This window comes from Phascolarctos cinereus, unplaced genomic scaffold (genome assembly GCF_003287225.1).
Source record: "Phascolarctos cinereus isolate Bilbo 61053 unplaced genomic scaffold, phaCin_HiC Scaffold_726;HRSCAF=1367, whole genome shotgun sequence".
Taxonomy (NCBI): Eukaryota; Metazoa; Chordata; class Mammalia; order Diprotodontia; family Phascolarctidae; genus Phascolarctos; species Phascolarctos cinereus.
In genome coordinates this window covers 400317917-400343660 of record NW_027556098.1, presented here as the reverse complement: position 1 = coordinate 400343660, position 25744 = coordinate 400317917, and the positions used below count along the sequence as shown (strand labels likewise).

At 45.9% G+C, this 25744-nt stretch overlaps 1 protein-coding gene across 1 annotated transcript in view; it reads right to left on the bottom strand.

The window, feature by feature from the left end:
* The window catches only part of MEGF6 (multiple EGF like domains 6), a 370100-nt gene that overhangs the window by 308206 nt on the left and 36150 nt on the right, over window positions 1-25744 (bottom strand). The window contains 1 exon segment of the mRNA XM_020975509.2: window positions 10521-10630. Coding sequence (XP_020831168.1) covers window positions 10521-10630 — 110 coding nt within the window.

Below are 25744 nucleotides of genomic sequence, written 5' to 3'. Positions count from 1 at the left end.
CTTCTCTAGCTCATTTTACAGATGAAGAAACTAAGGCAAACAGGGTAAAGTGACTTGCCCAGGGTCACACAGCTAGTAAGTGTCTGAGGCCACATTTGAACTCAGGTCTTCCTGCCTCTAGGCCTGGCACTCTATCCACTGTGTCACCTAGCTGCCCTATTTAACTCGGGTTAATTGACTCCATTTAATATTCTTTCCACTCTATTTTATTGTCTCCTTTCAATGTAACAAGGAAGGGCCCACCCAGCCTGAGTACTTTGCAATCTGTAGCAGAGCTCAGATTCAAACCCGTTTCTCTATCCACCCAAAGGCTCATGGGATTTGTCAAAAGGGATCTCTAGAGTTCATCCCCTCCGTTTTTGAGGTAAAAAGTCTGAGGCCCAGAAGGCTGCATAAGATCATAGGTTTTGAGCTAGAAGAGATCATGGAAGCCACCTAGGGTCTGACAGGGATCCTTAACGTTTTTAAATATCATGTGAAGCCTAGTGACCTCATTCTCAGAATCATGTTTTTATCTTCAGCCCTGTGACATCTCTCTAAATCACAATTTCTTTTTAAAAAATTTATTTGTTCCAATTACATGTAAAGATAATTTCTAATATTTTATTTTTATTTATATATTATTTATATTATATATTTATATCATGTATAAATTATTTACATATATATAAATTATAAATATACTTTAACCTTTTCTTTTTAAAAAATAAAATAAATTTAAATTTAAATAATTAAAAAAATTAAATGGGGGCAGCTAGGTGGCTCAGTGGATAGAGCATTGGCCCTGGAGTCAAGAGGACCTGAGTTCAAATCTGGCCTCAGACACATAACCCTCACTAGCTATGTGACTCTGGGCAAGTCACTTCACCCTGTTTGCCTCAGTTTCCTCATCTGTGAAATGAGCTGGAGAAGGAAATGGTAAATCACTCTAGTATCTCTGCCAAGAAAACCCCAAATGGGGTCAGGAAGAGTTGGACACAACTGAAAACAACTGAACAAGAACAAGGATAACTAGGCATGGAAGCGATGGACTCAAGATGAGTAGAGACTTGCCTCAGAAAAGGGGGATACATAGGATTGCAAAGAAAACCAATGTTATTGAAATACAGTTACCAAAATATTTTTTTTAAGAGCAAGTTCATGAACCTCAGTTGTTTCTACTAGAAATGGAATCCCAGAGAGGCCTTGGTGAGGATTTTTCATTGGCTACTCAAACGGTCGATCTGGTCACATAAGCAACAAAGACAAATAAGTGTATAGGTTCAGGGAGTGTGACCAAATAGCTTTTCTGGAATGAGAAAGGTTTTGTAAGCCAGTCTTGAGCTGAAACTGAACTTTTAATGAAAGGCCAATGGACAAAGCCAAGCATCAAGTCCAGGAAATATACACGGAGACTCCCAGACGTGGTCCTACACTCCTCGCTCACTCCAGATGGGATCCAAGAAAACTGAACACAGCTGTCTTAGGTATGTGAAAGGGTGTCCTGGGGAAGGGGGGAAGGGGGGAAGGGGGAAAGGAAGCAGACGCGTTCTGCTCAGCCACGGAGGGCAGAACCAGGAGCCACGATGGAAGGCACACGGAAAAGAGGAAGATGGAGGCTTGATGGCAGGATTTCCTGACAACTTGAGCTGGCCCACAGTAGAAGGAGCTGCCTCACCAGAGGCCTTCAGCAAAGGCCAGACAACCACTTGTCTGGGGATTCTTTATCAAGCATGGGTTAGACTAGACGGCCAACTCCAAAACTTTGTTGGGTCTGGAAACCAAAACACTTTCAGCCTACGAGGCAACAAGGCGGCCCACACTAGAGCCCTAGGTCAGATTCAGAGGACCTGAATTGGAAGACTGCTTGTTCTACTGACCATTTGTGTGACCTTGGGCTCTCTGGGCATCTGTTTCCTCCTCTGTAAAATGAAGGGGGGTATACTGGGTCAACAACTGGGGTCCACACACACTCTGAAGGGGCGTGTGGATCAATTTCAGAGGATTTCTTCAGTTATTTAAAAATGTTCTGAGAAGGCTATCAAAAGGCATCCATGATGCAATAAAGGTTAGGAAGTTTTCATTTGATGTTTAAATGATTGCACATATACAACCTATATCAAATTGCTCTCCATTTTAAGGAGAGGGAGAAAGAAAATTTGGAACTCAAAATTTTATTTAATTTTTTTTTTTTTGGTGAGGCGATTGGGGTTAAGTGATTTACCCAGAGTCACATAGCTAGTGAGTGTTATGTGTCTGAGGCCGGATTTGAACTCAGGTCCTCCTGACTCCAGGGCCAGTGCTCTATCCACTGAGCCACCTAGCTGCCCCCATTTAATTTTTTTAATTATTTAAATTCAAATTTATTTTATTTTTAAAAGAAAAAGTTAAAGTATATTTATAATTTATACATAATATGTAAATAATAATTTATACATGATATAAATATATAATATAAATAATATATAAATAAAAATAAAACATTAGAAATTATCTTTACATGTAATTGGAACAAATAAATTTTTTAAAAAGAAATTTTGATTTAGAGAGATGTCACAGGGCTGAAGATGGACAGACTTGGTTCATTGTTGATTGTGTGACCAAAGTGATCATTTGATTAGCTAAAAAAAAAAAAAAAATCACTGCCAGAGCCAAAGATGCCCTGGTTGGATGCTAGGAAGATTCAAAGTCATTTGGCTGGGGGGTATAGTGGGAAGAGACCTGGATATGGAAAGGAGGCAACCTGAGCTCAAATCTCAGCTCTGCTAATTTCCTGTCAGGTCATTTAATCTCTCAAGGCCTCAGTTTACTCATCTGTAAAAAGTGGGGTTGGAGTAGATGGCTTCAAAGGTCCATTCCAGCTTTACAGCCATGCTCCTATGGTATCTTGGAGTCCCAGCTTCCTCCTTTGTTAAATGAGGAGATTGGACTAACTCAGGGATTCTTCCTGGGGTGGATGGACTTTATTTCAACTTTGTACTCCTCTACAGTTTATTGTATGCACTTAGAACCGTGACTTTGAGAAGAGGCCCATAGGCTTCACCAGATTGTCCAAGACCAAGATTGTCTATGAACCCTTGCACTAATTGATTTTCCAGTTATAGGCCCATGGCCCGATCTATCTTCTTCCGTCAACAAGGTATCCCCTTTTCTGAGGCAAGTCTCTCCACTCATCTTGAGTCCATCGCTTCCATGCTTAGTTATCCTTGTTCTTGTTCAGTTGTTTTCAGTTGTGTCCAACTCTTCCTGACCCTATTTGGGGTTTTCTTGGCAGAGATACTAGAGTGATTTGCCATTTCCTTCTCCAGCTCATTTCACAGATGAGGAAACTGAGGCAAACAGGGTGAAGTGACATGCCCAGGGTCACACAGCTAACAAATGTCCAAATTTGAATTTGGGTCTTCCTAACTCCAGGCCTGGAGCTCTATCCATTGCACCACCCAGCTGCCCATCCAAGCCAAAGATAAAACCTCACAGAGGCAACAAAGGTAATGCAGAGTCTCCCTTTCTTGTTGCTAAGGAATTCCACATCATGGGAGTGCCTTTGTCTGTACCTTTGTCCTCTTCCTTTTCTCTAACTTTCTCTCTGTAACTTTTCCCACTTTCAGGGGCATCTGGGGCTAACAATTTAACCTGGAGGGATGCTCACAGACTAGATAAAGTTTGCCCTCGAGCTGGCACTAGGAATGTTGTTCAGAGATATGATGCCACTCAGGGTTAGCAAAACAGAGAGAAACCTTAGATTGAAAGTACTGGGGCGCCATCTTCCATGGCTCCACTGCAGAGTCCAATAGTCCCCAAGAAAGTTTTTATAATGTGACCCACCACACATTTCCTCAACGAGGCATCACCAGTGGATAGAGGTCTAGACTAACTTTCCCAAGGTCACACAGCTCAATGAGTATTAGAGCTGGGATCTGAAACCAGGTCTCTCAAATTCCTATCCATCATCCCCAATCATAACCAACCAACCACTTTTCAGATATGTTTTAGAAGAGATACCTTCTGCAGATGGCTTGATGCTACCTTCCAACTCTCAGAGCCTGTGATTCAATCAATCAATAACATTTATTAAGCACCTACTATGTGCCAGGGACTGTGCCAGGAAGACAAGACAAAAAAAGGAACAGTTCTTACCCTCAAAAAGCTTACAGTCAACTTGGGGAAATAATGTAAGTCCATATAAGCATCTGCAAATTGAAGTAAATACAAGCTAATTGGGAGGAAGGGAGCAGAGGCATGCTGAAGCCTGCTCATAAGAGCTGATCGTTAACTTTTCAGTGTAGCATTTATACATCAGTATAACAATCAGTAAACTCTACAAATCAAAGACTGATTTATTAGTTTGTTGATTGCCTAGAAAGTGATGGAGAAAATGTAAATCGTGCAGGTTAAATTTAAAAGTACATCTGGATACGTTTGGCCGTTGGGGTACAGGTGAAGACAGTTGTTAAACATTTACTAGCATCTCTCTGGAAAAGATGTACCAGCAGCTGGGAGACTTGGGAAAGGCTTCATAGAGGGGTGGCCCCTGAGCGGACTGTTGGACAAAGCTAGGGCTTCTGAGAGGCAGAAGTGAAAAAGAAGAACATTCCCCCAGGGAGGGGTGACCTGGGCCAAGACACAGAGATGGGGAATGGGATGTCACATGGAAGAAACAGCTGTACTGGGCTACCTCTCACCAAGGGGAATCCTGGCTTTCTCAGACATAACTAACACTTCCTCTCCCCTCTTGGCCCCCGCCCTCCCCCATCCACAGCCCTCCCCTCCTCACCTCCCCGCTATGTGAACCCGAATTTTTATTTTGAATTGGTTATATGATCCACCTTTGGCCCAGCTCTGGAATGCCCGGCCACCAAACGGAAGTGACAAGCTTTGATGTCTGCCCTTCCCCATCCCCACTCCTCCCCCCAACTAAACACGACCCCTTTGTTCCCTCTCAGACACCCTAAGCAAAAAAAAAACAACAGAGGAAGTATTAGGGGCACCGAGATCCAAGCAGAATAAAGGGGCAATAGGACTATTGGGAAGGCCTAAATATGTTAGGCTTTGTTTGCAGGGGCCCCTGGGACCTCCCTGTGCAGAATAGGCTGGGGCTGTCTGGGAATGGATTCCCCAGCCATTCACTCACCCCACCCTCATCAGTTCTGCGGAAATGGACAGAAGCTGGTCAGCACTCTACTAAAGATTCATTCCCCCATGGTGGCTCCCTTGGCCTGCTCCTTAAAGGATTCTCTACCTCTGCTTTCTCCCTCCCTGGACATAATCATTCCCTTTATTGGAAAGCAATCACTCCCGTCTTTTTTTTGCCTCCTCTCCACTGCCCCAAGTTACCCCAAAAGAATTTAGATTCCCTGGGTATGTTCAACGTCCACGCCATCACCATCGTCACCCCACAACCTCCGTGAGTTACCTTTTGCATGGAGGGGTCTTCTCTCTTCCATCTGAAGAAAGAGAACCAAAAAGAAAAGAAGGAATTTAAGCCCATTTTTCTGGCATGAGCCCAGGCAAGGGGTGAAAGAGCAGGAGGTACCCCTGGGCAAGCCGGGCTCTGAGTCTGAGGACCAGCCACAGGAGTCACCAGCATCAGTTTAGGAACAGACGCAATACCCTTGACTTTCCCCAAGGGGAGGCACCAATTGGCAATCCCCGGGGTAGGTGGCTGTCTTCTTATGCACGGCCGTGACTGCCACAGCTATAATCCACCCCTTAATGTATCACATCTCCTAATTCTAATTAAAAAATGAGCTGAGCCACCAAGTCCTCACCATGAAATTAGCCAGAATCAGGAGGCCTCCATCCAGCTGGGCAGGCCATTTCTTCCAGGGAGTAGGAGCGTAGCTTGGTAAAAGCTGAGTGAATAATTTCCAGGCTTCCAGTTATCTTTATGCCCTGCTCAAGCTCACTTTACATAATGTGGAGGAATTAATTTCACGGGCAGGCCTAGCACTCACTTGGCTCAGTGGGGGAACAGGCCCGTTGACATATGCGCTGATTTCTTGAAGATGGCAGGATGCTGGCAGCATCTTCCCCAGACCCTTCACCCGGACCCAACTCATCTTTCACTCTTCTCTGTGTAAGCAGGGGAAAGGAACCTCCAAAAACAACCTCTGCCTATCAGAAGAGAGACTGGAACTCAGCTGGCCAGACCCCTGTAAGAACCATGCTATCATCTATGACATTAAAATTTTCACACTGTATGAGGAAGGTAGAAAATTGATCATAGGAGCATAGATTTAAAGCTGTAGGGGACCACAAAAGCCATTAAATCCAACTGCCCTCCTTTTACAGTTGAGGAAACTGAGACCCACAGATGTTAAGTGATCTGACCAAGGTCACACAAATTTTAAGGGTATAAGGCAGGATTTGAACCCAGATTTCCTAGTGCCTTATGGACTACACCAGGTTACTTATCTTCATTTGACCTATAAGGAAACTGAAGACGAGAGAATCCCAAAATATGGGGTATCCTAGGATCTTAGAGTTGGAAGAAGGTTCTAAAGACATCTCTTCTGACATGTACTCAACAGCATCCCTGGCAAATGGTTGTCCAGCCTCTGCCTGAGGCCGCTAGATGGGGCGGGGAAGGCCCTTTGGTTAGGAGAGAAAGGAGGGATACATTTAGAAATGAAGGCAATATGAAAACAAAGGTTTTTTAAATTAAAAAAATAGCTTCATTAGTTTAAGGCTAGAAGAGGCCCTTAGAGGCCATCTAGCCCAAACCTCTCCTCTTACAGATAAATCAGTTGAGGCTCAGGGTTTAAGTGACTCGCCAGGTCTTTTCACTCCAAAAGCCAACACTCTTTCCATTGGACCAAACTGTCTCCCCAGCTTAAAAGACAATGTAGGGGAGGTTTGGCTATGCAGGTTGTAGCGGCCAGCTCAATACAAGTTAAGAATACAACATGGCGGCCAAAAAACTCCATGGGGTCTGAGGTTGCATTAAAAGAGACATAGTGTCCTAAAGGAGAGAGATGATAGTACGTGCATCCTCTGCCCTAGTCAGATGATAGTTCAGTTCCAGGTACCAGATTTTAAGAAAGACATTGGCAAACTGGAGAATATTCAGAGGTGGGGAAGGGCCTGGGTGCTAAGTAAGGACCAGCTGTATCAGGTGAGGAAGGTCAGCTTGGAGAAGAGAAAACATAGGAGGGGCATGACAACTCTCTTCAAAGGCTACCTTGTGGAAGAGGGATTAGCTTTGCGCTTGGCCCCAGAGGGCACAAGCACAAGCAAGGGGTAGAAGGGAGGTTTGCTGTCAGGAAGAACTCCCTAACAATCAGAGGGGCCCAAAAGTAGAATGAGAGGTTGGGAGTTTTCCATAAGTGAGTAAGGCTCCTCCCTCTTCTCCAGCCTCCCCATAGCACAACATCTCTCACACCTGCCTCATCTTCTCTCCTCTTCCCACCTTTCACCTGGACTGCTGCATTGACCTCCCTGCCTGGTGTTTTCCCCTTTCCAAACCATCCTCCACATGGGGGCCCTAATGATACTCCATAAGCATAGGTTTGACCGCATCATTCCCCTGCTTGATAAACTCTGATGGTTCTCTGTTACCTTAAAGATTTTTTTAACTCCTATTTGGCATTTCATACCCTAACAACTGAGTCCAGCCTTTTCTTTCCCACCTGACTTAAAATGCCCTTTCTTGCATGCTACCGTCTAGCTAGACTGTCCTGCTTGCTCTTCCTCACACCCAACATTTCACCTCTGACTCTCTGCACCAACTGCCCCCTTGCCTGGAATGCCCTCCCTCCTTCCTCACCTCTGCCTCTCAGAAAACCTAGCTTCTTTCGAATCACACCTCCTCCATGCGGCCTTTCCTGACCCATCCCGTGGCTGGTGCCTCCCCATCAAAAATCACCGCAAATTTATTTTGCGCGTACTTCAGTGGGCATATGTTGTCTCACTAACAGAATGTCAGCTCCTTGAAGGCAGGAACTGTTTCTCTTTTATCTTTGTCCAGCACAGTGCCTGGCACACAGCAGACGCTTAAAAAACGCATATTGATTCCATCAGTAAGGGTCTTCAGTAGGAAACCTAATGACCACTGGTCAGGAAATCCTAGAAAGGACTGATGTTTGAGATATCAAATAGTCTAGAAGGTCCTGCTAGCACTGAGGTTGTTTTAGATACAGTCCTCGGTCACAGAAGGAAGAGTCCAGGAGGCCAGGGAGAAGGAAATCCTGAAGCAGGACCAGGCAGAGACAACAAATTCCCATGGGGCAGGAATCGAGTCTGTACAGCTTTATCTGCCATTTCCAGATAAGCAAATAATGCACGCATTCACTGCCGGCGGCCTTGAAGTCCTAAATTACAGTGTTTACCTGGAAATAACAGGCATATGCCCACAGAACTTGAAGGGAGATGGAGAGAAGAGGAGACGTGCACTTTGGGGGTACTTTTCCAAGGGCAAGAGTAGACTCAAATACACAATGACCAGAGAAGGATCCTACATTAATCAGAAATGATGGCACCTGCCTTCTACCTTTCGTGGCCTCCTGGCTGTTCCTAGCACAAGAAAGACGCTCAGCTCTGGGTACTTTCATTGGCTGGTCCCAGGCCTGGACTGCTCTCACTCCTCATCTCTATCTCCTGGCTTCCCTGGCCCCCTTCAAGTCCCAGCTAGAACCCCACCTTCTCCAGGAAGCCTTCCCAATCTTTCTTAAGTCTAGTGTCATCCTTCTGTTGATTATTTCCTCCTTATCCTATGCTTAGCTTACCCGTATAATATGTGTTTGCTTGTTGTCTCTCCGATTATACTGTAAGCTCCTGGAGGGCAAGGATTGTCTTTTGTCTTTCTTTTTGTCCCTAGCGCTGAGCACGGAGCCTGGAAAATTTTGCTGTTCAGTCATTTCAGTCTTGTCCAAATCTTCCTGATACTGGAGTGGTTTGCCATTTCTGTCTCCAGCTCATTTTACAAATGAGGGAATTTGGGTTTGCCTCATCACACAGGGTTAAGTGACTTGCCCAAGGTCACACAGGTAGTGTCTGAGACTGGATTTGAACTCAGACAGGGACTCTTTCTACCACTGTTCAGTTATTTCAGTCTTGTCTAACTCTTCCTGACCCCATTTGGGATTTTCTCGGCGAAGATACTAACGTGGTTTGCCATTTCCTTCTCCAGCTCATTTTACAGGTGAGGAAACTGAGGCAAACAGGTTAAGTGACTTGCCCAGGGTCACACAGCTAGCAAGGGTCTGAAGCCAGATTTGAACTCGTGAAGATGGGTCTTCCTGACTTCCAGGCCCAGTGTTCTATCCACTGAGCCAACTAGTTGCTTCTTCCTCTAACGAAGGAGTCAGAAAGAGATGACCTTTAAGGTCCCTTCCTGGGGAGGCAGCTAGGTGACACAGTAGACAGAGTTCTGGGCCTGGAATCAGGAAAAGCGGGCTTCAGGTACTTACTCATCTGTGGGACTCTGGACAATCAACAAATCTCTCTCTGCTTCAGTTTTCTCCACTGTAAAGTGGGGAACACCTGCCTCCCAGGGTTGCCGTAAAGATCAGATGATATAATATCTGCAAAATGCTTAGCAGAGTGCCTGGCACATAGTAGGAACTTCATACTTGCTTCCTTCTGTGCTTAGTAAGTGCTTAATGTATACTTGTTTCCTGTCGTCCTCCTTTCCATCCTTAGGTCACACCGATCTTAAATGGCAGAATCGGGATTATCCTCCAGTCCAAATCTAGCATTCTTTACTACTCCACTGCACTGCCTTATGGGCGACCCATACCTCAGGCTCCCTGAAGAACTGAGCCCAAGAAAATCAAGGGAGGACCTTTGGAACATTTTTCTTCTCATGGAGTAAAATGGTGGCATCTTGACCCCCGGTCTGCTGCCTCCCAAACTCTAAGGTTGCACTGTCCTATGTAACAAGGGTTACTTGGGGGAAATAGGGAGCAAACTCCAAGAATCAACTGGAGACCTGGGTCCCAGGTATGAGACCAAGGTAGGGACCATTCTGATGGGTTTGGGGACTGCTTCCAACCCAAGTTTGCCCAGCACAGAGAGGCCAGAGTCTTGGTACCATCTGAAGGATGTGAAGAGAGTGAGGAAAAAACGGGAATGAGCAAGCCTGTTGGCCCAGATGGAATCCCGTTGGCTGAGACCCTCCCTTCACGGCCAACAAGTCATGTTCAACATGGTGACAGCTCTGATCACAGCCCAGCTTAGTCTTTCCACAGCTTCTGCCAGTGACGGGTGTTTGGGGAATTTATGAGGGTTTTTTTTTCTTTTACTCCTGTGTTTTATTATTTTATTTTTAATAGTTTTTGGCAAACCGAGTCGGTGAGTGAACAGACCCTGGAAACCTTTTCATGTTGGAGTGAGGAAGTTCTATAAAGCCCAGGGAAAAAAAAATATCTGACCGTGTCTGGAGAAAATGTATTCCCCCCATTAGAAACTCCCTTTTATGAGACAGAGATTAATAGTGTCTGCTGCAGCTGCGAGGTGGAGGGGGTGGGGAGCAGGATGGAGAAGGGGGGGAAGGGTAATATGAACCAGATCTCAGGGCGGGCGGCAGGGGCTGGGGGACTTACGGTAGAGGCAGCCTCTGTCATTACCGAGCTGGTACCATCCTGGGCAGCACTTATAGACGGTCTGGTACTCCATGCTGTATACCTGCCGATAGTCTGTGTAATAAGCAGTCCTGAAAAAAAAGAAGCAGGGGAGGAGAGTTAATTAGGGAGAGAGGAGGGAAATATTACCTTGCACAGCATATCTGGACTCAGAGGGCAAAGAGGCAGGAAGGCAGATAAACCACCGGAACCGGAATCAGAAAGGCTTGAGTTTGAATTCTGCCTCAGACACTTACTAGATGCATGACCCTGGCCAAGTCTCTTAACCTCTCCAGGCCTCCGTTTCCTCATCTGTAAAATGAAGGGGCCGGACTCCATGGTTACAAGATCCTTTCCAGTTCGGAATCTCTGATGAGTCCCAGCTCTGCCCTTTACTTCTCTTGTGTGACCTTGGACAAGACACATCCTCAGCATCATAGGATGGGAGATTTAATGCCAACAGATTACTTGGAATTCACCTAATTTAACTCCTTTTACTGTTGAACAACTTGAGGCCCAGATCCAATAAGGGACATGCCTAGGATCACACAGCTAGTGAGTGGCAGAGTCAGGATTCGAACCCTGGTCATCTGCACTCCAAACCCAGTACTCTTTCCATGATGAGCCAGGCTGCATGCCTTAAGACCACAGGCTCCCAACTTGGACCTAGACGATCCATTGAGCATTATTATATTTTTTTTATTCTACTCTGAAATCTATCTGGCCCACTCAGAATTTATCATTTACTTAGATCTGGGGTTTGCCTCCTGGTGTCTGAGGTTTGATTTTTGGCTTTTTGCTTATTTGTCTTACAAAAAGCTGGACTCTCGTGGATACGCCCCATTCTATTCCTTCTGAGGGTCTGATACGTCTCTCTCCCATTCTGTTTTGTTGCTGCTGGACGAGATGGCTACTAGAAGTCCTTCTGGCTCTAAATCTACAGTCCTGTGCTCCCAGAACCCGCCACCTCTAAGACGCATGATTTGGGAGACCTGTGAAAGGAAGCCTCGCCATTCGGGCCCCGCAGTGGCTCCAGCATCCTGGATGGAACAAGGCCCTAGCCTACAGTCAGGGCTTCCTCTGTCTGGCTCTGCGTACCTGCCTTAGATTTAAAAGTCCCCAAGGATGGGAGCTAAGCCTACCTCATCCTTTCTGGACAGCCTCCATCAAAGAACCAACCACCAGGGGCTTCATTAAGGCAGGCTTTCAAACAGAATTACCCAAGTTCTTCGTTGAACTCCTAGACATCTGCAGGCTGATGGGGGGATAAAGAAAACCTAGGAGGCACAATTCTGGCCTTCAGGGAACTTACGATCCATCTGGGGAGACAAGACTAACACGCATGAAATGACAAGAGAAATAACATAAGCAACCACTGAATGCCAGAGCCCAGACAATGGATGGATTAGACAAGCATCACGGCATGAAGAGAGCGCTGGACTGGTGGTCAGAAGACTTGGGAAGAAGTCCTGGCTCTCACCCTTCCAAGCTGTAAGATCCTAGGCAAAGGACTTCATTTCTCTGGGCCTGGATTTCCTTAGTAGTAAAATGAGGATAATAATAGCACCTACCAAGAAGAAGCGGGTGGGATCTGACATTCTGTGCTCTCAGGGCCTTACCAACTCTCATTCCATGTTCTAAGTCTCCTCCCAGCTCTGACATTCCCTGTCCTAAAGCCCCTCCCAGCTCTGACTTTCTATGTTCTAAGATCCCTCACAGCTCTGACATTCCATGTTCTAAGATCCTTCCCAGCTCTGATATTTTCTGTCCCTAAGGTTTCCTCCCAGCTCTGACATTTCATGTTCTAAGATCCCCCCTGTCTCTGACACTGTCTGTCCCTAAGGTCTCCTCCCAGCTGTAACATTCTTTGTTAGAATGATTCCTCCCAGCTCTGACATCCCCTAAGGCCCCTCTCAGCTCTGACATCCCCTGTTCTAAGTCCCCTCCCAGCTCTGAAGTTCTCCCTTCTGAGGTCCCTCCCAGTTCTAACATTCCCTGTTCTACAACTCCTCCTAGGTCTGACATTCCATGTTCTAAGGCCCCTCCCAGCTCTGGCATTCTCTGCTCAAAGGTCCCCTCTAGCTCTGACATTCTCTGTGCTAAGGCCCCTTTAGAATGTGACGTTCTGGGATTCTATGACTCCCCCATGCTGTTAGAGTTCAGAAAGTGAGGGGATCAATGTGGTTTGTGTGGTCACAGAAGATGTCAGGGATGGGGGGGGTTACTTGAGCTGGTCTTTGAAGGAACAGAGGAGAAGCCGCTGAAGGAAGCCAGAGGACATTCCCTTCAAGGACTGGGAGGGCAGCGTGGCTATCTCTGCATCTACAACAGGGAGGGGGCACTTCAGGTTGGAGGCCGAGAGGTGGGCTAAATCATCCTTCCTGCCAAAGATTCCAATCCTTGTGATTTCCAAGGGTAAAAGAGTGACTCCAGACCAGTTTCATTGCTACTTTTCCATACTATAGTTTCCATTCTTGTAGGAAAGATGAGGGAAGCTTGAATTTGGAAAGTCAAAAGCCAAGCCTCATTGACAACCACATGTTTCTCTCAGTTACTATTATTAGTTAAAATTTGCTTTGCCCCATATGGTCAATCCCAGTTATCCCTACACAACCCTCCCCACATCTCCCAAACAGCTCTGGAAAAATCCCTCTTCACAGCCCATCCATCAGTTCACCCCCGCCCCGAAAATATTTCCATCATAAACCCTTTCTTTGAGGTTTCCACGGTCCTGTGTTCTGCTGATGACCTATGAGTTCAAGGAACCACTTCCCTTCTCATTAAAACTTCTCATTAAAACTACGCAGCCAGGATGTGACAAGAGACAGAAGACCCTAGAGAATGGAGGAGACGGGGACTGGAGGGAGGCAAGGGGCTAGGTCTGGCTGGACAGAAAATCTTCTGAAAATCATCATCTGTCTGTCTCTGTCTCTACTTTCTCATATTCTGTCTCTCTCTCTTTTCTCATCTTCTCATATGTTCTTAAGCAAGGAACATGCTGAGAGCCCCCAAGGCAACTTCAATTGTGGTGTAAAGGCAGAAGGCTCAGAGGGAAATAGGGGTAACCACATCTCTCCAAGGATTAGAGAGGTCTTCCCTGGAGTGGGGTGGAGGAAGATGTAAGCTCCCCCAGCAAGGGGTGCAAAGTTGACTTCTGTGTAGTACCCCCTGGAAAACATGGAAACTCTCCCTGGGAGCTTGGCACGCTGGGCATTTGTTTCAATTAGACTGGCACACTCTCAAAGAGATCACCGGCATCATCGGATCCTATTTTCCAGCTTGAGTATAGAATATAGATTTAGAGCTGGAAGGAAACCTTAGAAATCATTGAGCTCAACCCCATGATTCTACAGATAAGGACATGTGAAGAGATTTGCCCAAGGTCACAAAGAGGTAGGATTTTAACGGAGGTCCTCCCCACTCCAAATCCAATGCTTTCCCCACTGTTCTGTACCACTTAGCCTTCCTTAAAGGATTTTCCTTTTGTAGGATGATCCTTTCCCAGAAGAGACCATGGGATTCTTGGTCACAAGGATCACTGGATTTGTAGAATACAAAAGTCAGAAGGACCCTGGAGATCACCTAAGACACCATGGACATCATCAAGTCCCATCTCCTCATTTTCTCAAACCCAGGGAAAGGAAATAACTTTACCAAATTCACACTGGTCTGAGGGGCCGATGTTTGAACTCAGGTCATCCCATGCCAAATCCAGGACCCCTTCCACTCTGCCAGAATGCCCTTAATCAGTTGTCCTGGTGGTACTTGGAGACATCAGACTGTTCCAACAGTCCCCAGTGATAAGACCATGCTGCCTCAGAATGGAAGCTTAGGGGAGGACAGCAGCCAATCCACATGAGCATTTGCCCCTGTGCTAAGCAGAGTAGGGTGGCCCACTGGAGATGCAATTGTAGGTCATAAAATCCTACCTGTGGAATATTGGGGGGGGGGAAGCTGTTTCATGAGGTTGGCACTCACCTCAATGAAGTCTGACTTCCTTTGGAATGGTGCCAGACACTTTTGAAACCAGGCCACCCCCCAGCCTTGCCCAGGACTATTTATTCATTTGAAAGGAAGACTTTTGGAGTTGAGGCTTCCTTCTTCCACCTATACAAGGGTCTCTGGGAAAGGAGCTACCCATTCAGTCAATTGCCACATGAAACAACATTTCATGGGTTAAATTTAGAGCCTTCAAAAACTGGCCCCTAACTCCATGTCCACCTTCATTATTCCTCACCCTCCTTCCTGCACTATTATGGTCCAACAAGACTAGTCTTTGTTGTTCCAAACACCATCTCCAACATCTGCACATAAAATGTCACCCATTCAAGAAATGGTTGCCTTGGAGAACCCCAGGTTCCATAAAAGGTCCGACTAAACAGTATCATCTAGGTGACGCCTTCCCCGAGTCCCACCTATACACCAGCCTCCAAATATTAATGCCTCCTTTCAAAATGACCTCATACAGTATTTATTTTGTAAATAATTCCATAGAAGAGGTTGAAAAGGTACCTAGAGAGTAGACCTGGCAGTCAGGAAAACTGCAGGAAAGACCTGGGTTCAACTCCTGTCTCTGCTATATACTAGCTATGTGACTCTGGACAAGTCACTTAACCTCTTAGTGTCCAGGCAATTCTTTTAACTCTCTTGTAACTGCAAATTGCAAATCAGCACTGGTGTAGACAAGTGGTATCAATTTCAAAAGCAACAGATCCCTGATGTCTGCATGTTGACTTAGAAAACCACAAAATAACATTGTCTATGTTGTATTGTATTTTTATTTATTTTGTTAAGCATTTTCCAGTTACAGTTAATCTGGTTGGGGACTTTTAGGCAACACATTTGACACTTCTGGCAGAGAACTACATAGAAGGAATCATGGATCTAGACCAAAACAAAAAATACTTATATAAGTACACTTTGTCTTCCCCAACAGAATGTAAGCTCCCAGAGGGCAAAGACTGTTCCATTTTTTTTGTCTTTCTGTATCTCTCTTTCGCTTTCTCCTGACGCTATCACTTGAACTTGCACTAATACCCACAGGCATATGTAAGGTTTTTCCAAAGGAGAGGCTGGCCACAATTACTGTGCTGCTACAACTCACCCTCAGGGTTCTAGGTACAACCCTCGAACAAGGGGAAAGGCACATTCATCCTCCTAGCTATAGCTCCTGAGCCCCCACCAGCATACTTTCTGTTTATACAAATTAGTCACAACGATACCATTAATTCGAACATGAAACATTTACTAAACAAGGAGGAAAAAGCCAGAATAATCACAACATAACGGGTACTAAGTAGAAGGTAAAAGGAATAATATTCAAAGCATGACTGTCCACCCATAAACTTGGGTCACAATCTCCCAACCATTGCATCTGTGGGTGGAGAGTGAGCAGAAAACATATGAGGAGAGAATTCTGTATGTCCAAGGCAACTCACAACTCTGGACAACAGGCCTGGATGTTGGTGATGTCTTTAAGGCAGAACGTACTATCCATCACCTGCTACATGAGATGACTTCTCTTCTGAGCCTGTCTTCTCTTCTTCTGGTCAAAGTCACTTCTCTGCAACTCTTGAGCCTATGAAGCACAGTTAAGTTCTTTTGAATAACAGCCTCCTTAACCCCAGGGTCTTTAGACCTATGCAGGTCTGTCCTTGAGGCATTATGACCTTCTTTCACTGAAAAGCAGGTCCCTTTAATCATGGGATCTACAAAGCTATCCAGGTTTTGATATCTATAGGCTTTAAGATGAAAGCCACAGAAGGAAGTAAAGAGCAGTACAGGTAAGCTTTGAAGCAGTTTTCTTCTCTCCAGCACTAGATGGCACTAGAGAGCATGGCAGAGGATTCTCTTTTCCTCCAATCAGCTCTTTCAAGCAGTGCTTTCATCTGATCAGATCAGCTCCCCACATCAACAACTGAGCCTCTGTGTCAGTAGTGTGAAGGATCTGGGGATGTTTACCCAGTAGGGGAAGATAAAGGAGGGGCAGGATAGCAGTCTTCTAGTATTTGAAGGACTGGTAGAGGGATTAACTCTGCTCCACTGAGTCACAAAGAAGAGAACCAGAAGCAAGCAGAGGAGGTGGTAAAGGAGCGAATTTGGGCTTAATGTCTTAAAAACAAAAAAACTTCCCAACAATTAGAGTTTTCCAAAAGAAGCCTGGCCTGCCATAGGTAATAAGTAGTGAGATCTCTCCTCATTTCAAGTCTTCACGAGAAAGAAAGAAAGAAAGAAAGAAAGAAAGAAAGAAAGAAAGAAAGAAAGAAAGAAAGAAAGAAAGAAAGAAAGAAGAAAGAAAGAAAGAAAGGAAGGAAGGAAGGAAGGAAGAGGAAGGAAGGAAGGAAGGAAGGAAGGAAGGAAGGAAGGAAGGAAGGAAGGAAGGAAGGAAGGAAGGAAGGAAGGAAGGAAGGAAGGAAGGAAGGAAGGAAGGAAGGAAGGAAGAGAGAGAGAGAGAGAGAGAAAAGAAACTCATTTCATTTGCATGTATTTCAATATATGCACATTTGGCTGATCGAATACAAGCCTTTGAGGGGGACAGACTGTCTCCTTTCTGTCTTTGTATCCTCAGCACCCACCACAGTGTGGTGCACATTGCCAGCTCTTAATAAATACTATTGATTGACTGAAAGGCTGAATGAACATTTCTTGGATATAATGTAGTACCAATTATTTTGGGGGTATGGATTACATAATGTAGCTGTGATTGATTCATCTAATATATTACCTCCAAAGGCATACTCTTACCCATGAAGTCATAGCGCCCTGGAGTATTGGCAAGGTTGTGCAGACATCAAATATGGAGCCCGGAACATAGTTGGTGCCCAATCCAAAAGTGTTGAAGACATAACTAACCTCCTCAAATAACAAGTTGTGTGTGTGTATGTGTGTGTGTGTGTGTGTGTGTGTGTGTGTGTGTGTGTGTGTGTGTGTGTAGCTACATGGTTGTATTTGAAGAAAGAGACAAACAGAAAGGGGGGAAGAGCGGCAAAGAGGAGAAGAAAGACAAAAGTGGGGGAGAGAGAGGGAGAGACAGTGAGACACAGAGACAGAGACAGAAAGAAAGGGAATGACCTCTGCGTGCCACCACTGAAACTCAGGGTATCTCAGGACTAAGGAACCCTTTTCAAGTGATAGAACAGCTATTGTCAACCTCAATAAACAAAGCACTCCAGTCAACGGCCAGACGTTTCCAGGAGTCCTTATTTGTCTGATAAAAGGGCTGGGAACTGTAGTCCTAGAATGATTGCACACGTTAGTCCTAGTCTGCCGAGGACTATGTTTCCTGAACAGCACGTCTCCAGGTAACAAAACAGTAAAACCAGTACACAACCCACCACCCTCCCCAACTTCCTAAGGAAAGGAAGCCAAGGGGACAGTTGCTTTGGGCTCAGCTAGGGAGTGGCCACCGATGGGAATCACGAGTCCCTTCAACAGGCAAGAACTCCAAGCCCCAGGAAGACATAGGAGAGAAGAGCCACAGCCCCTTCCCACAGGATGGTGAACCAACAAACAAATAAATAAATCAATGAGTCGCTGGTGAGTCTCTTTCCTGGAAGTGTGTGCGTGCACGCACAGAGAAACTTTGAAAGGGGTTTTAAAAATACCACTTTGGCAGGACATGAAACCATTCGCCCAGAACGCAACCGACACAGACGCTATAACACATTTGGCGGTTACAAGTATCTGGTCCTTTCCACCACAAATATTTATCCTCGCTTTTCCTGATCGCATGACCAGAGCTACGTGCGACTTGGGAGATCCTTGGTGACCATCTCAGCCCACAGCAACATCTCTCTCTGGAAGCCACCCTTACCTTGAGCCCTCTAGCCACACAAAGTGCTTCAAAACTGCGGAAGGAACAAATTGGTTCCACTTCTACATGGGGAAGCAATCAGATACCTCACAGTCACCCCTGCTGGCATCCATCAGAGCTTCCTGGCAGTGCCAACCCTATTCCTTATGCTGAGAGCCAACATCTAGCCTTGGACCTCCTGAAGCATGAAAGCCCCAGATGCGTGCCAAGTCTTGAGCTTTCCTGAGCCAACCTGAGATGGCTAGTTCCAAGACAAAAGGCCAAAGGCAGATGCCAGGACTGGGAGCCCTGTACAGATGCCCAGTGCCTGCCACCCATTCACAGGCTGGGACCTGCCTGCCTTGCCTGGGTCACGTTTGCTCAAACGGCCTGGTTCTCTGAGAGCATGTGGGGATTTGAGCACCAGGAGTGTGTCGCAATGAAAAAAAACAACAACAATGAACTTGGAGTCAGGAAACCTGGGTTTAAATAGCACTTCTGTAATTCAACCTTACATCAAGACCTTTCGCCACCCAGCAAGCAGCCCAATTCACTTTTGGCCAGATCTCAGTGTTGGGAAGCTTTTTCCCCACATCAAACTTACATCTGTCTCTTTCTCTCTATTTTCTGCACATTCCTCTTAGCCTTGCCCTCAACCAACAAGGGGACCAGATCTAATCCCTGTCCCAAAGGACAGCCCTCCAAACACCTGAAGAGACCCTTCAGGGGACTGGACCAGCTCCTCCTGAATTCTGGTCCAACTTGAGGTTTCTAGGATTCTACGCTCCTGGGATTCACGGGCCTCTCAAGTCAGAGTGGGAGGAGATCTCAGAAAACGTTCAGTCAAAAATCCTCATTAAACAGATGAACTAACAGAATCCCGAAGGCCTTAAGCTTCTTGTCCATGGTTGCACAGGTGATAAGCATCAGGACCAGAATTAGAATCCAGATTCTCTGACTCTCAATCCAAAGATCTTTCCATGTATCGTACCATTTCCTTGAGTGTCTCTGTGGTGACACCATCTCCTCAACCCCCTGACCAGCACCCAGACTCCTCACCCATATCCAGTCAGCCTGTTATGCCCTTCAGGCCTCATCATTCTCACCCAGGGCAGAAAGCCAGATCAAGGGGGGGGGGGAGAGTTAACCAATGAGTCTGTGGTCAAGAAAAAGGGTAAACCGTGGTTTCTAAGTATATGCATATATGTCTGTTGCGTTAGAATCAAGATTAAAATCATGGCTGAGCTTTAAGGTTTGCAGAACACCTCATATAGATTATGTCTTGATCCTCACAATAGCCCTGTGAAGTAGGTACTATTATTAGCCCCATTTTATAGACAGAAAAGGCAAGCTTCAGAGATTTCAAGTGATTTGCCCAGGTTGCCACAGAATTTGTTGTTCAGTTATATCTGACTTCATGACCCCATTTGGGGTTTTCTTGGCAAAGATACTGGAGTGGTTTGCCATTTTCTTCTCCAGCTCATTTTGCAGATGAGGAAACTGAGGCAAACAGGGTTAAATGACATGTCCAGGGTCATGCAACTAGTGCCTGAAACCAGATCTGAACCCCAGGCCTGGCTCTATCCACTGTGCCACTTAGCTGCCCAAGTAAATGCCTTAAGAAGGGATCTGAACCTGCATCAGCCCAACTGCAGGTCTAACTAATGCTTTATCCACTCCACCGTATGACCTTTCTAATGTCTCTTCTGGCTCTAAACTGAATGCCCCTAAGACCCCAGGTCAGAGCCCTGACAGGTGGGAGGTGCTGGTGAGAGCAACTTCTCTGACCCAAATTAATCCTTGAGAGGCAGGGAAGTCATCCGAGGCTAATGGGGCATCTGCCCAGCGGCCTGAGTTCTTGGACAGCCAGCCCCGTGTCCTGCCTCCCTGGACAAAGGCCCAAGTTTCTTCCTGAAGAGGACTGACCGGCAGGGCTCTAGCATGGGGCAATATAAAGAGGGCTGGAGTTGGAATCTGAGGACCTGGGTTAGAATCCTGCCACTGCCACTTACCACCACCTCTGTGGCTGTGGGCACATTTCTAGACGTTAGCGCCCTCCATGCGCACTAGATTCTAGCTGCAGTGCTGCGTTTGCTGCCCTTCAAACATAACCCGCCACTGCCCATTTCAGCGCCAATGCTCTGGCTGTCCTCCGTGCCCAGCACACTCTCCCTGCTCACCTCTACCTTTTAAAACCCCCAGCTTCCCTCAAGATTCACTCAAATACAATGAGTAGTATTTAACTTACAGGCTTTCTTGAAATGGAAATTTATTATTTTATGTTGAATCTTCTATCTCCTGCTATGTACAAGACAATATTTTTTCTTTTCTTATTTTGTATTTAAGTTCAAAATAAAAAAATTCATATTAAAAAAACAAATATTCAGCTCATGCTGCAAGAAGACTCTCCTAGGTCCCTGTAGCTGTTATGTCCTTTCCACTTGCTTTGTATATTTTATCCATATATATGTCTGTATGTATATGTATATATACCCACTGAGACACCTATTGCCTCTGCCATTAGAATGTAAGTTCCTTGAGGGCAGGGAGAGGCTTTTTTTTTTCTGTGTGTGTGTGGCCTTAACACTTAGCACAATGCCTGACAGATACTAAGTGCTTAATAATTGCTTGTTGATTGAGTGATCTGGCATCAATTGCCTCATCTGCAAAAGGACTGGCTGGACTGGAGCCCCAGGTAATCTCTCCACCCTGGGGCTTCCCTTCCTAGTCCCCTTGCCAGCTGTGAGTTGGAAGCCTCCCCCTGCAGGGGTGGAAGCAGATTGGCAGAAAAGACCTAGGGGTGGGAGACCTGAGCTATGGGCACTGAAGGTATTCCAACAGCGAATGCCCTGCGTACCCCGCAGAGGATGTGGGGGATCTCGTTTCAGGTGAGGGCTGCGGGGCTCCGCACATTCCTTGGAGTTCGGTTACTAAAAGTCAAGACAGACTCAACTTCCGGTGAACTTGGGCAGCCCAAGGAAAAATAACCCCTGGAGACTCTAACCTCGGCACAGCCACTTTGCAGAAGAAGCTGAGCGAGCTGTTCATTCCCAGGATTCTTCTCCCCCCAACATCCAAGTTCTAAGGCTCTCCCAAATGGGGGGTGAACCAACAATTAAAAGAACAAATGAATGAATGAAAGCAGGATTAGCAAAAAGAGAAGACAGAAATTAATGCTGGGCTTGCAATGGAATTAAAAAGATTGGCTGTTTTCCCCCAATATCCAAGGAAAAGTTCCCCTACAATTAGAGCCATGAAAACAGGCTGGAGGCATTGTGGAAGAGTAGATAGAATGTTGGACTGGAAGGACAGCCAGAGTTCAAATCCTGCCTCAGACACTTATTAGCTGTGTGACCTTGGGCAAGTCACTGAGGCAAGCCTGCCTCAGTTTCCTCATCTGTAAAATGAAGGCATTGGAATAGATGAATTCAGTCCTCTCCAGGTCTATACCCGTGATGCTATGCTATTCATGCTTAGCTACAGAACTACTGTCTACCCCAGTACTCCCTGAAACTCAGATCTTTGTGGTTAGGCCAGTGAGCTCAGAATAAGTGATGAAGAGAAGCTCAGCTTTCGAGGGATATCAGAGGAATCTGGTCCAAACCACACCCCAACAGGTATCTCCTCTACCACATACTTAACAAAGGGTAATAATGTAGATTAGATCACAGAATTAGGACTGAAAGGGCTTAAATAACCATTAAGTCCAGTCTGCTCTCCTTACAGATAAGGAAACTGAGGCACAGTGACTAAGGATAAATGTCTAGCACACGATCACACAGCTAGTTACTATCAGAAGGAGGATTTGAATGCAGGTCTTCCTAATGCCAAGCCCAGCATTCCATCCACTAGTCTGTAATACCTCCAGTTCTCCAACCTTTGAATGCTTTTCTATTTTAGCATGGCTCTTCTGGAAACAAGCCAGTTTGACTCTATCCTTCCTAAAATGTGAGGCCCAGGTGTAAAATGATCCAACCATTTTGGAGAGCAATTTGCCCAAAGAGCTATAAAAATGAGCATACCCTTTGACCCAGCAATTAGCACTTCTAGGGCTATATCCCAAAGAGATCAAACAAATGGGAAAAGGACCCACATGTACAAAAATATTCATAGCAGCTCTTCTGTGGTGGCAACGAAGTGGAAATTGAGAGGATGCCCATCAGTTGGGGAATGGCTGAGCAAGTTGTGGGATATGAATGTAATGGAATACTATTGTGCTATAAGAAATGATGAACAGGCTGACTTCACAAAAAACTGGAAAGACTTGTATGGTCTGATGCTGAGTGAAGTGAGCAGAACCAGGAGGACTTTGTACCCATAACAGCCACGTTGTGCGATGACTAATATTGATAAACTTAATCCTTCCCAGCAACACAAGGATCTAAGACATCTCCAGGGGCCTCATGATGGAAAATGCTATCCACATCCAAAGAAAGAACTATGGAAGTTGAATTACTTTTTTTCTCTTCTGTTGAGTTTTGTTTCCTCTTTCTGATGGTTCCTCCTATTAGTTTTAATTTTTACGTACAAGATCACTAATGTGAAAACATGTTTAATAGGAATGTAAATGTATAGCCTATATCAGATTGTGTGCCATCTTGGGGAGGGTGGTGGGGAGGAAGGGGGAGAAAATTTTTAAACTCAAAAGCATATGGAAGTGATTATTGATAAATCAAAATAAATTGATAGAAAATAAATAAATAAATGAATGAAATGTGGGGCCCAACCCCAAACAGAGCACTCCAGACGTGGCCTAACCAGGGCACGATGGCACAGGACCAGTACCTTCTTCACCCTGGACACTATGTCACAGAATCACAGGGTCTTAGCTCTGAAGGGAGAAGGGACCTCAGAGGCCATCTCATCCAGTACCCACATTTCACAGAGGGGGAAACTGAGGCCCAGGCAGATGAAGTGACCTTCCCAAGATGGTAGTAAATGGCAAGGCCAGGATTTGAACCCAGTTCCTCTGACTCCAGCTCTGAAAATCTTCCCATGTACTTCACTGTCCTTCAATTAACACCAAGGAAAACAACATTAGCTCTTTCGGTAGTGCTGCCTCCCCATTCAGCCAAATCAACAAGCATTTATTAAACACTAACCACATGTCAGGTACCGTGTGGGGTGCTAGACCCAAAGACAAAAGGGAAACTGTCATGAGGTCACAGGATCATAGGTTTGGAACTGGAAGGGACCTTCAAGGCCACTGAGTCCAACCCCTCCCCCTTCACATTCCAGATGAAGAAATGGAGACCCCAAGAAGAGAAACAACCTGCCCAAGATCACAAAGGGAGCAAATACCAGAGGCAGTATTCAAACCCAGGCCTCCCAACTCCAGAATAAACACGTCAGCAAGCACTTATGAAGCACCTACTGTGTGTTAGGCACTTTGTCAAGTACTGGGGATACAAAGAAAGGCAAACGATAGCTCCTGCCCTCAAGGAGAGCACGGTCTAACAGGGGAGACAACACGCAAACAACTGTGTACAAAGTACAACCAAGATAAACTAAAAATAATCAACAGAAAGAAGGCACTAGCATGAAGGGGGGCCGGGAAGGGCTTCCCATAGAAGGCATGCCTTTTTGTGGAGAATTGAGGGGAGCCAGGAGGTGGAGATGAATATTCTTTTCTCACTATGTCCCCGGCCTCAGGGAGCTTATGGTCTGACATTCATTCAGAATGAGTTCTATCAGTCTTGTAATCCTCTAAGACTCTTAGATCTTTTTCATGGGATGCTTAGCTAGCCGCATTTCCCCTAACTCACCCCCCATTACTATGACTTAGAACATTAAAGCCATAACTTACTAAATACATCCTTTTTCTTAAAATTAATCAAGCAAAGAGACCTAAACATAAGGGTCATCATATGCATTCACTATAGATAGATAGATAGACAGACAGACAGATAGACAGACAGACAGAGATGGAAGGATGGACAGATGGACAGACAGACAGACAGATATTTCTTCCAGTGAAGAATATCTTCCAGCAGGGTACTGCTCTGAAGGCTCACTGAGCCCAGCAGAAGCACGGTGAACGGTCCTGTTGACCAAGAGAAGACAGAAAGGTGTTTAACTACCATTAACCCCTCTTTCCCTGCTCATGCCAAGCCTTCAGAGGTTCTGCCAGGGAGGAAATGATGGTCCCAACCACATCAAATGGCACCATATGTGGGCAATCTACCTGAATAACTGATACTCTTCCCCCATAAACTCTTACTTTCCCTCCAGTCAATCCTATAATAAATATCTGCTGAAAAGGGTGGGTTGGGGTGGGAATGTGTGAATAAATACAGTAGCTTGGGGCCAGGGAAAAATCAGGTTCAGAATATGTGGGACAGTCCATAAAATAGCGATTGAAGTGTGAAATGATGGGTTTGCCGAGGATCAGTGAGTGACCCAGGAGAATGCCCCGACTAAGCAGCCACAGCAGGCATGAGGACGTGCCGGATTTCCTAGAGCCAGGCTTGGAGACCGAGCCAGGGCTCTCAGGGGCTGGCTCAGCATCCACGGCACAGCCAGTCCCCTGGGCTCCTCCCACTAGGGTACTGATGGCCTCTGCTCCCAGAAAGGCAACGGCACCTGGAGGCTGGGGAGGACACACAGATGCTGCGACTTCCTCCGGTCCAGCCCAGGGCCTCTGCCGACTTCAGGCCAGGACTGGGCCAAGCCAGACGCCGAGCTGCTCAGTCCACTATCTGAGCCCAGTGTCCCAGCTCGGTCTCTGAGTCAGCCAACAATCAATAATTAAGCCCTGCAATGGTGCAACAGATGGAGTGCTGGCCTAGAGTCACATGGACCTGAGTTCAAATCCACCCTCAGGCACTTGCTAGCTGTGTGACCCTGGGCACGTCACTTCACCCTGTATTGCCTCAGTTTCCTTATCTGCCAAATGAGATGGAGAAGGAAATAGCAAACCCCTCAGTATCTCTGCCAAGAAAACCCCAAACAGGGTCATGAAGAGTCAAACATGACTGAAACATCTGAACAACAATGCTCTGATGAGGTAGCTAGTGGCACAGCAGATAAAGGGCTGGGCCTGAAGTCAGGGAGATCCAAGTTCAAATCTGGCCTCGGACGCTACTGGCTATGTGACCTGGTCAAGTCACGTAACCTATGTTTGCCTCAGTTTCCTCAGTAACAGAGCCTGCCTACCAGGGTTGTTTGTGAGGTTCAAGTGAGACGATGTTTCTCAAAGTACTTAGCACAGTGCCTGGCACATAGCAGGTGCTACATATGTGTTTCCATTGACCACCAAATGGAGACCAGAAGACCCGAGGATCTGAGCAGCTGGAGGTGCTGTCTGATCCCAGATTTTGTTACATGTAAGAGAAACATAAGATATTATTAAAGTGGCATTCAAGGCCAACAAGAGTATGGCTCTAACGTCTTTCATCTTTATTCAACAAACACT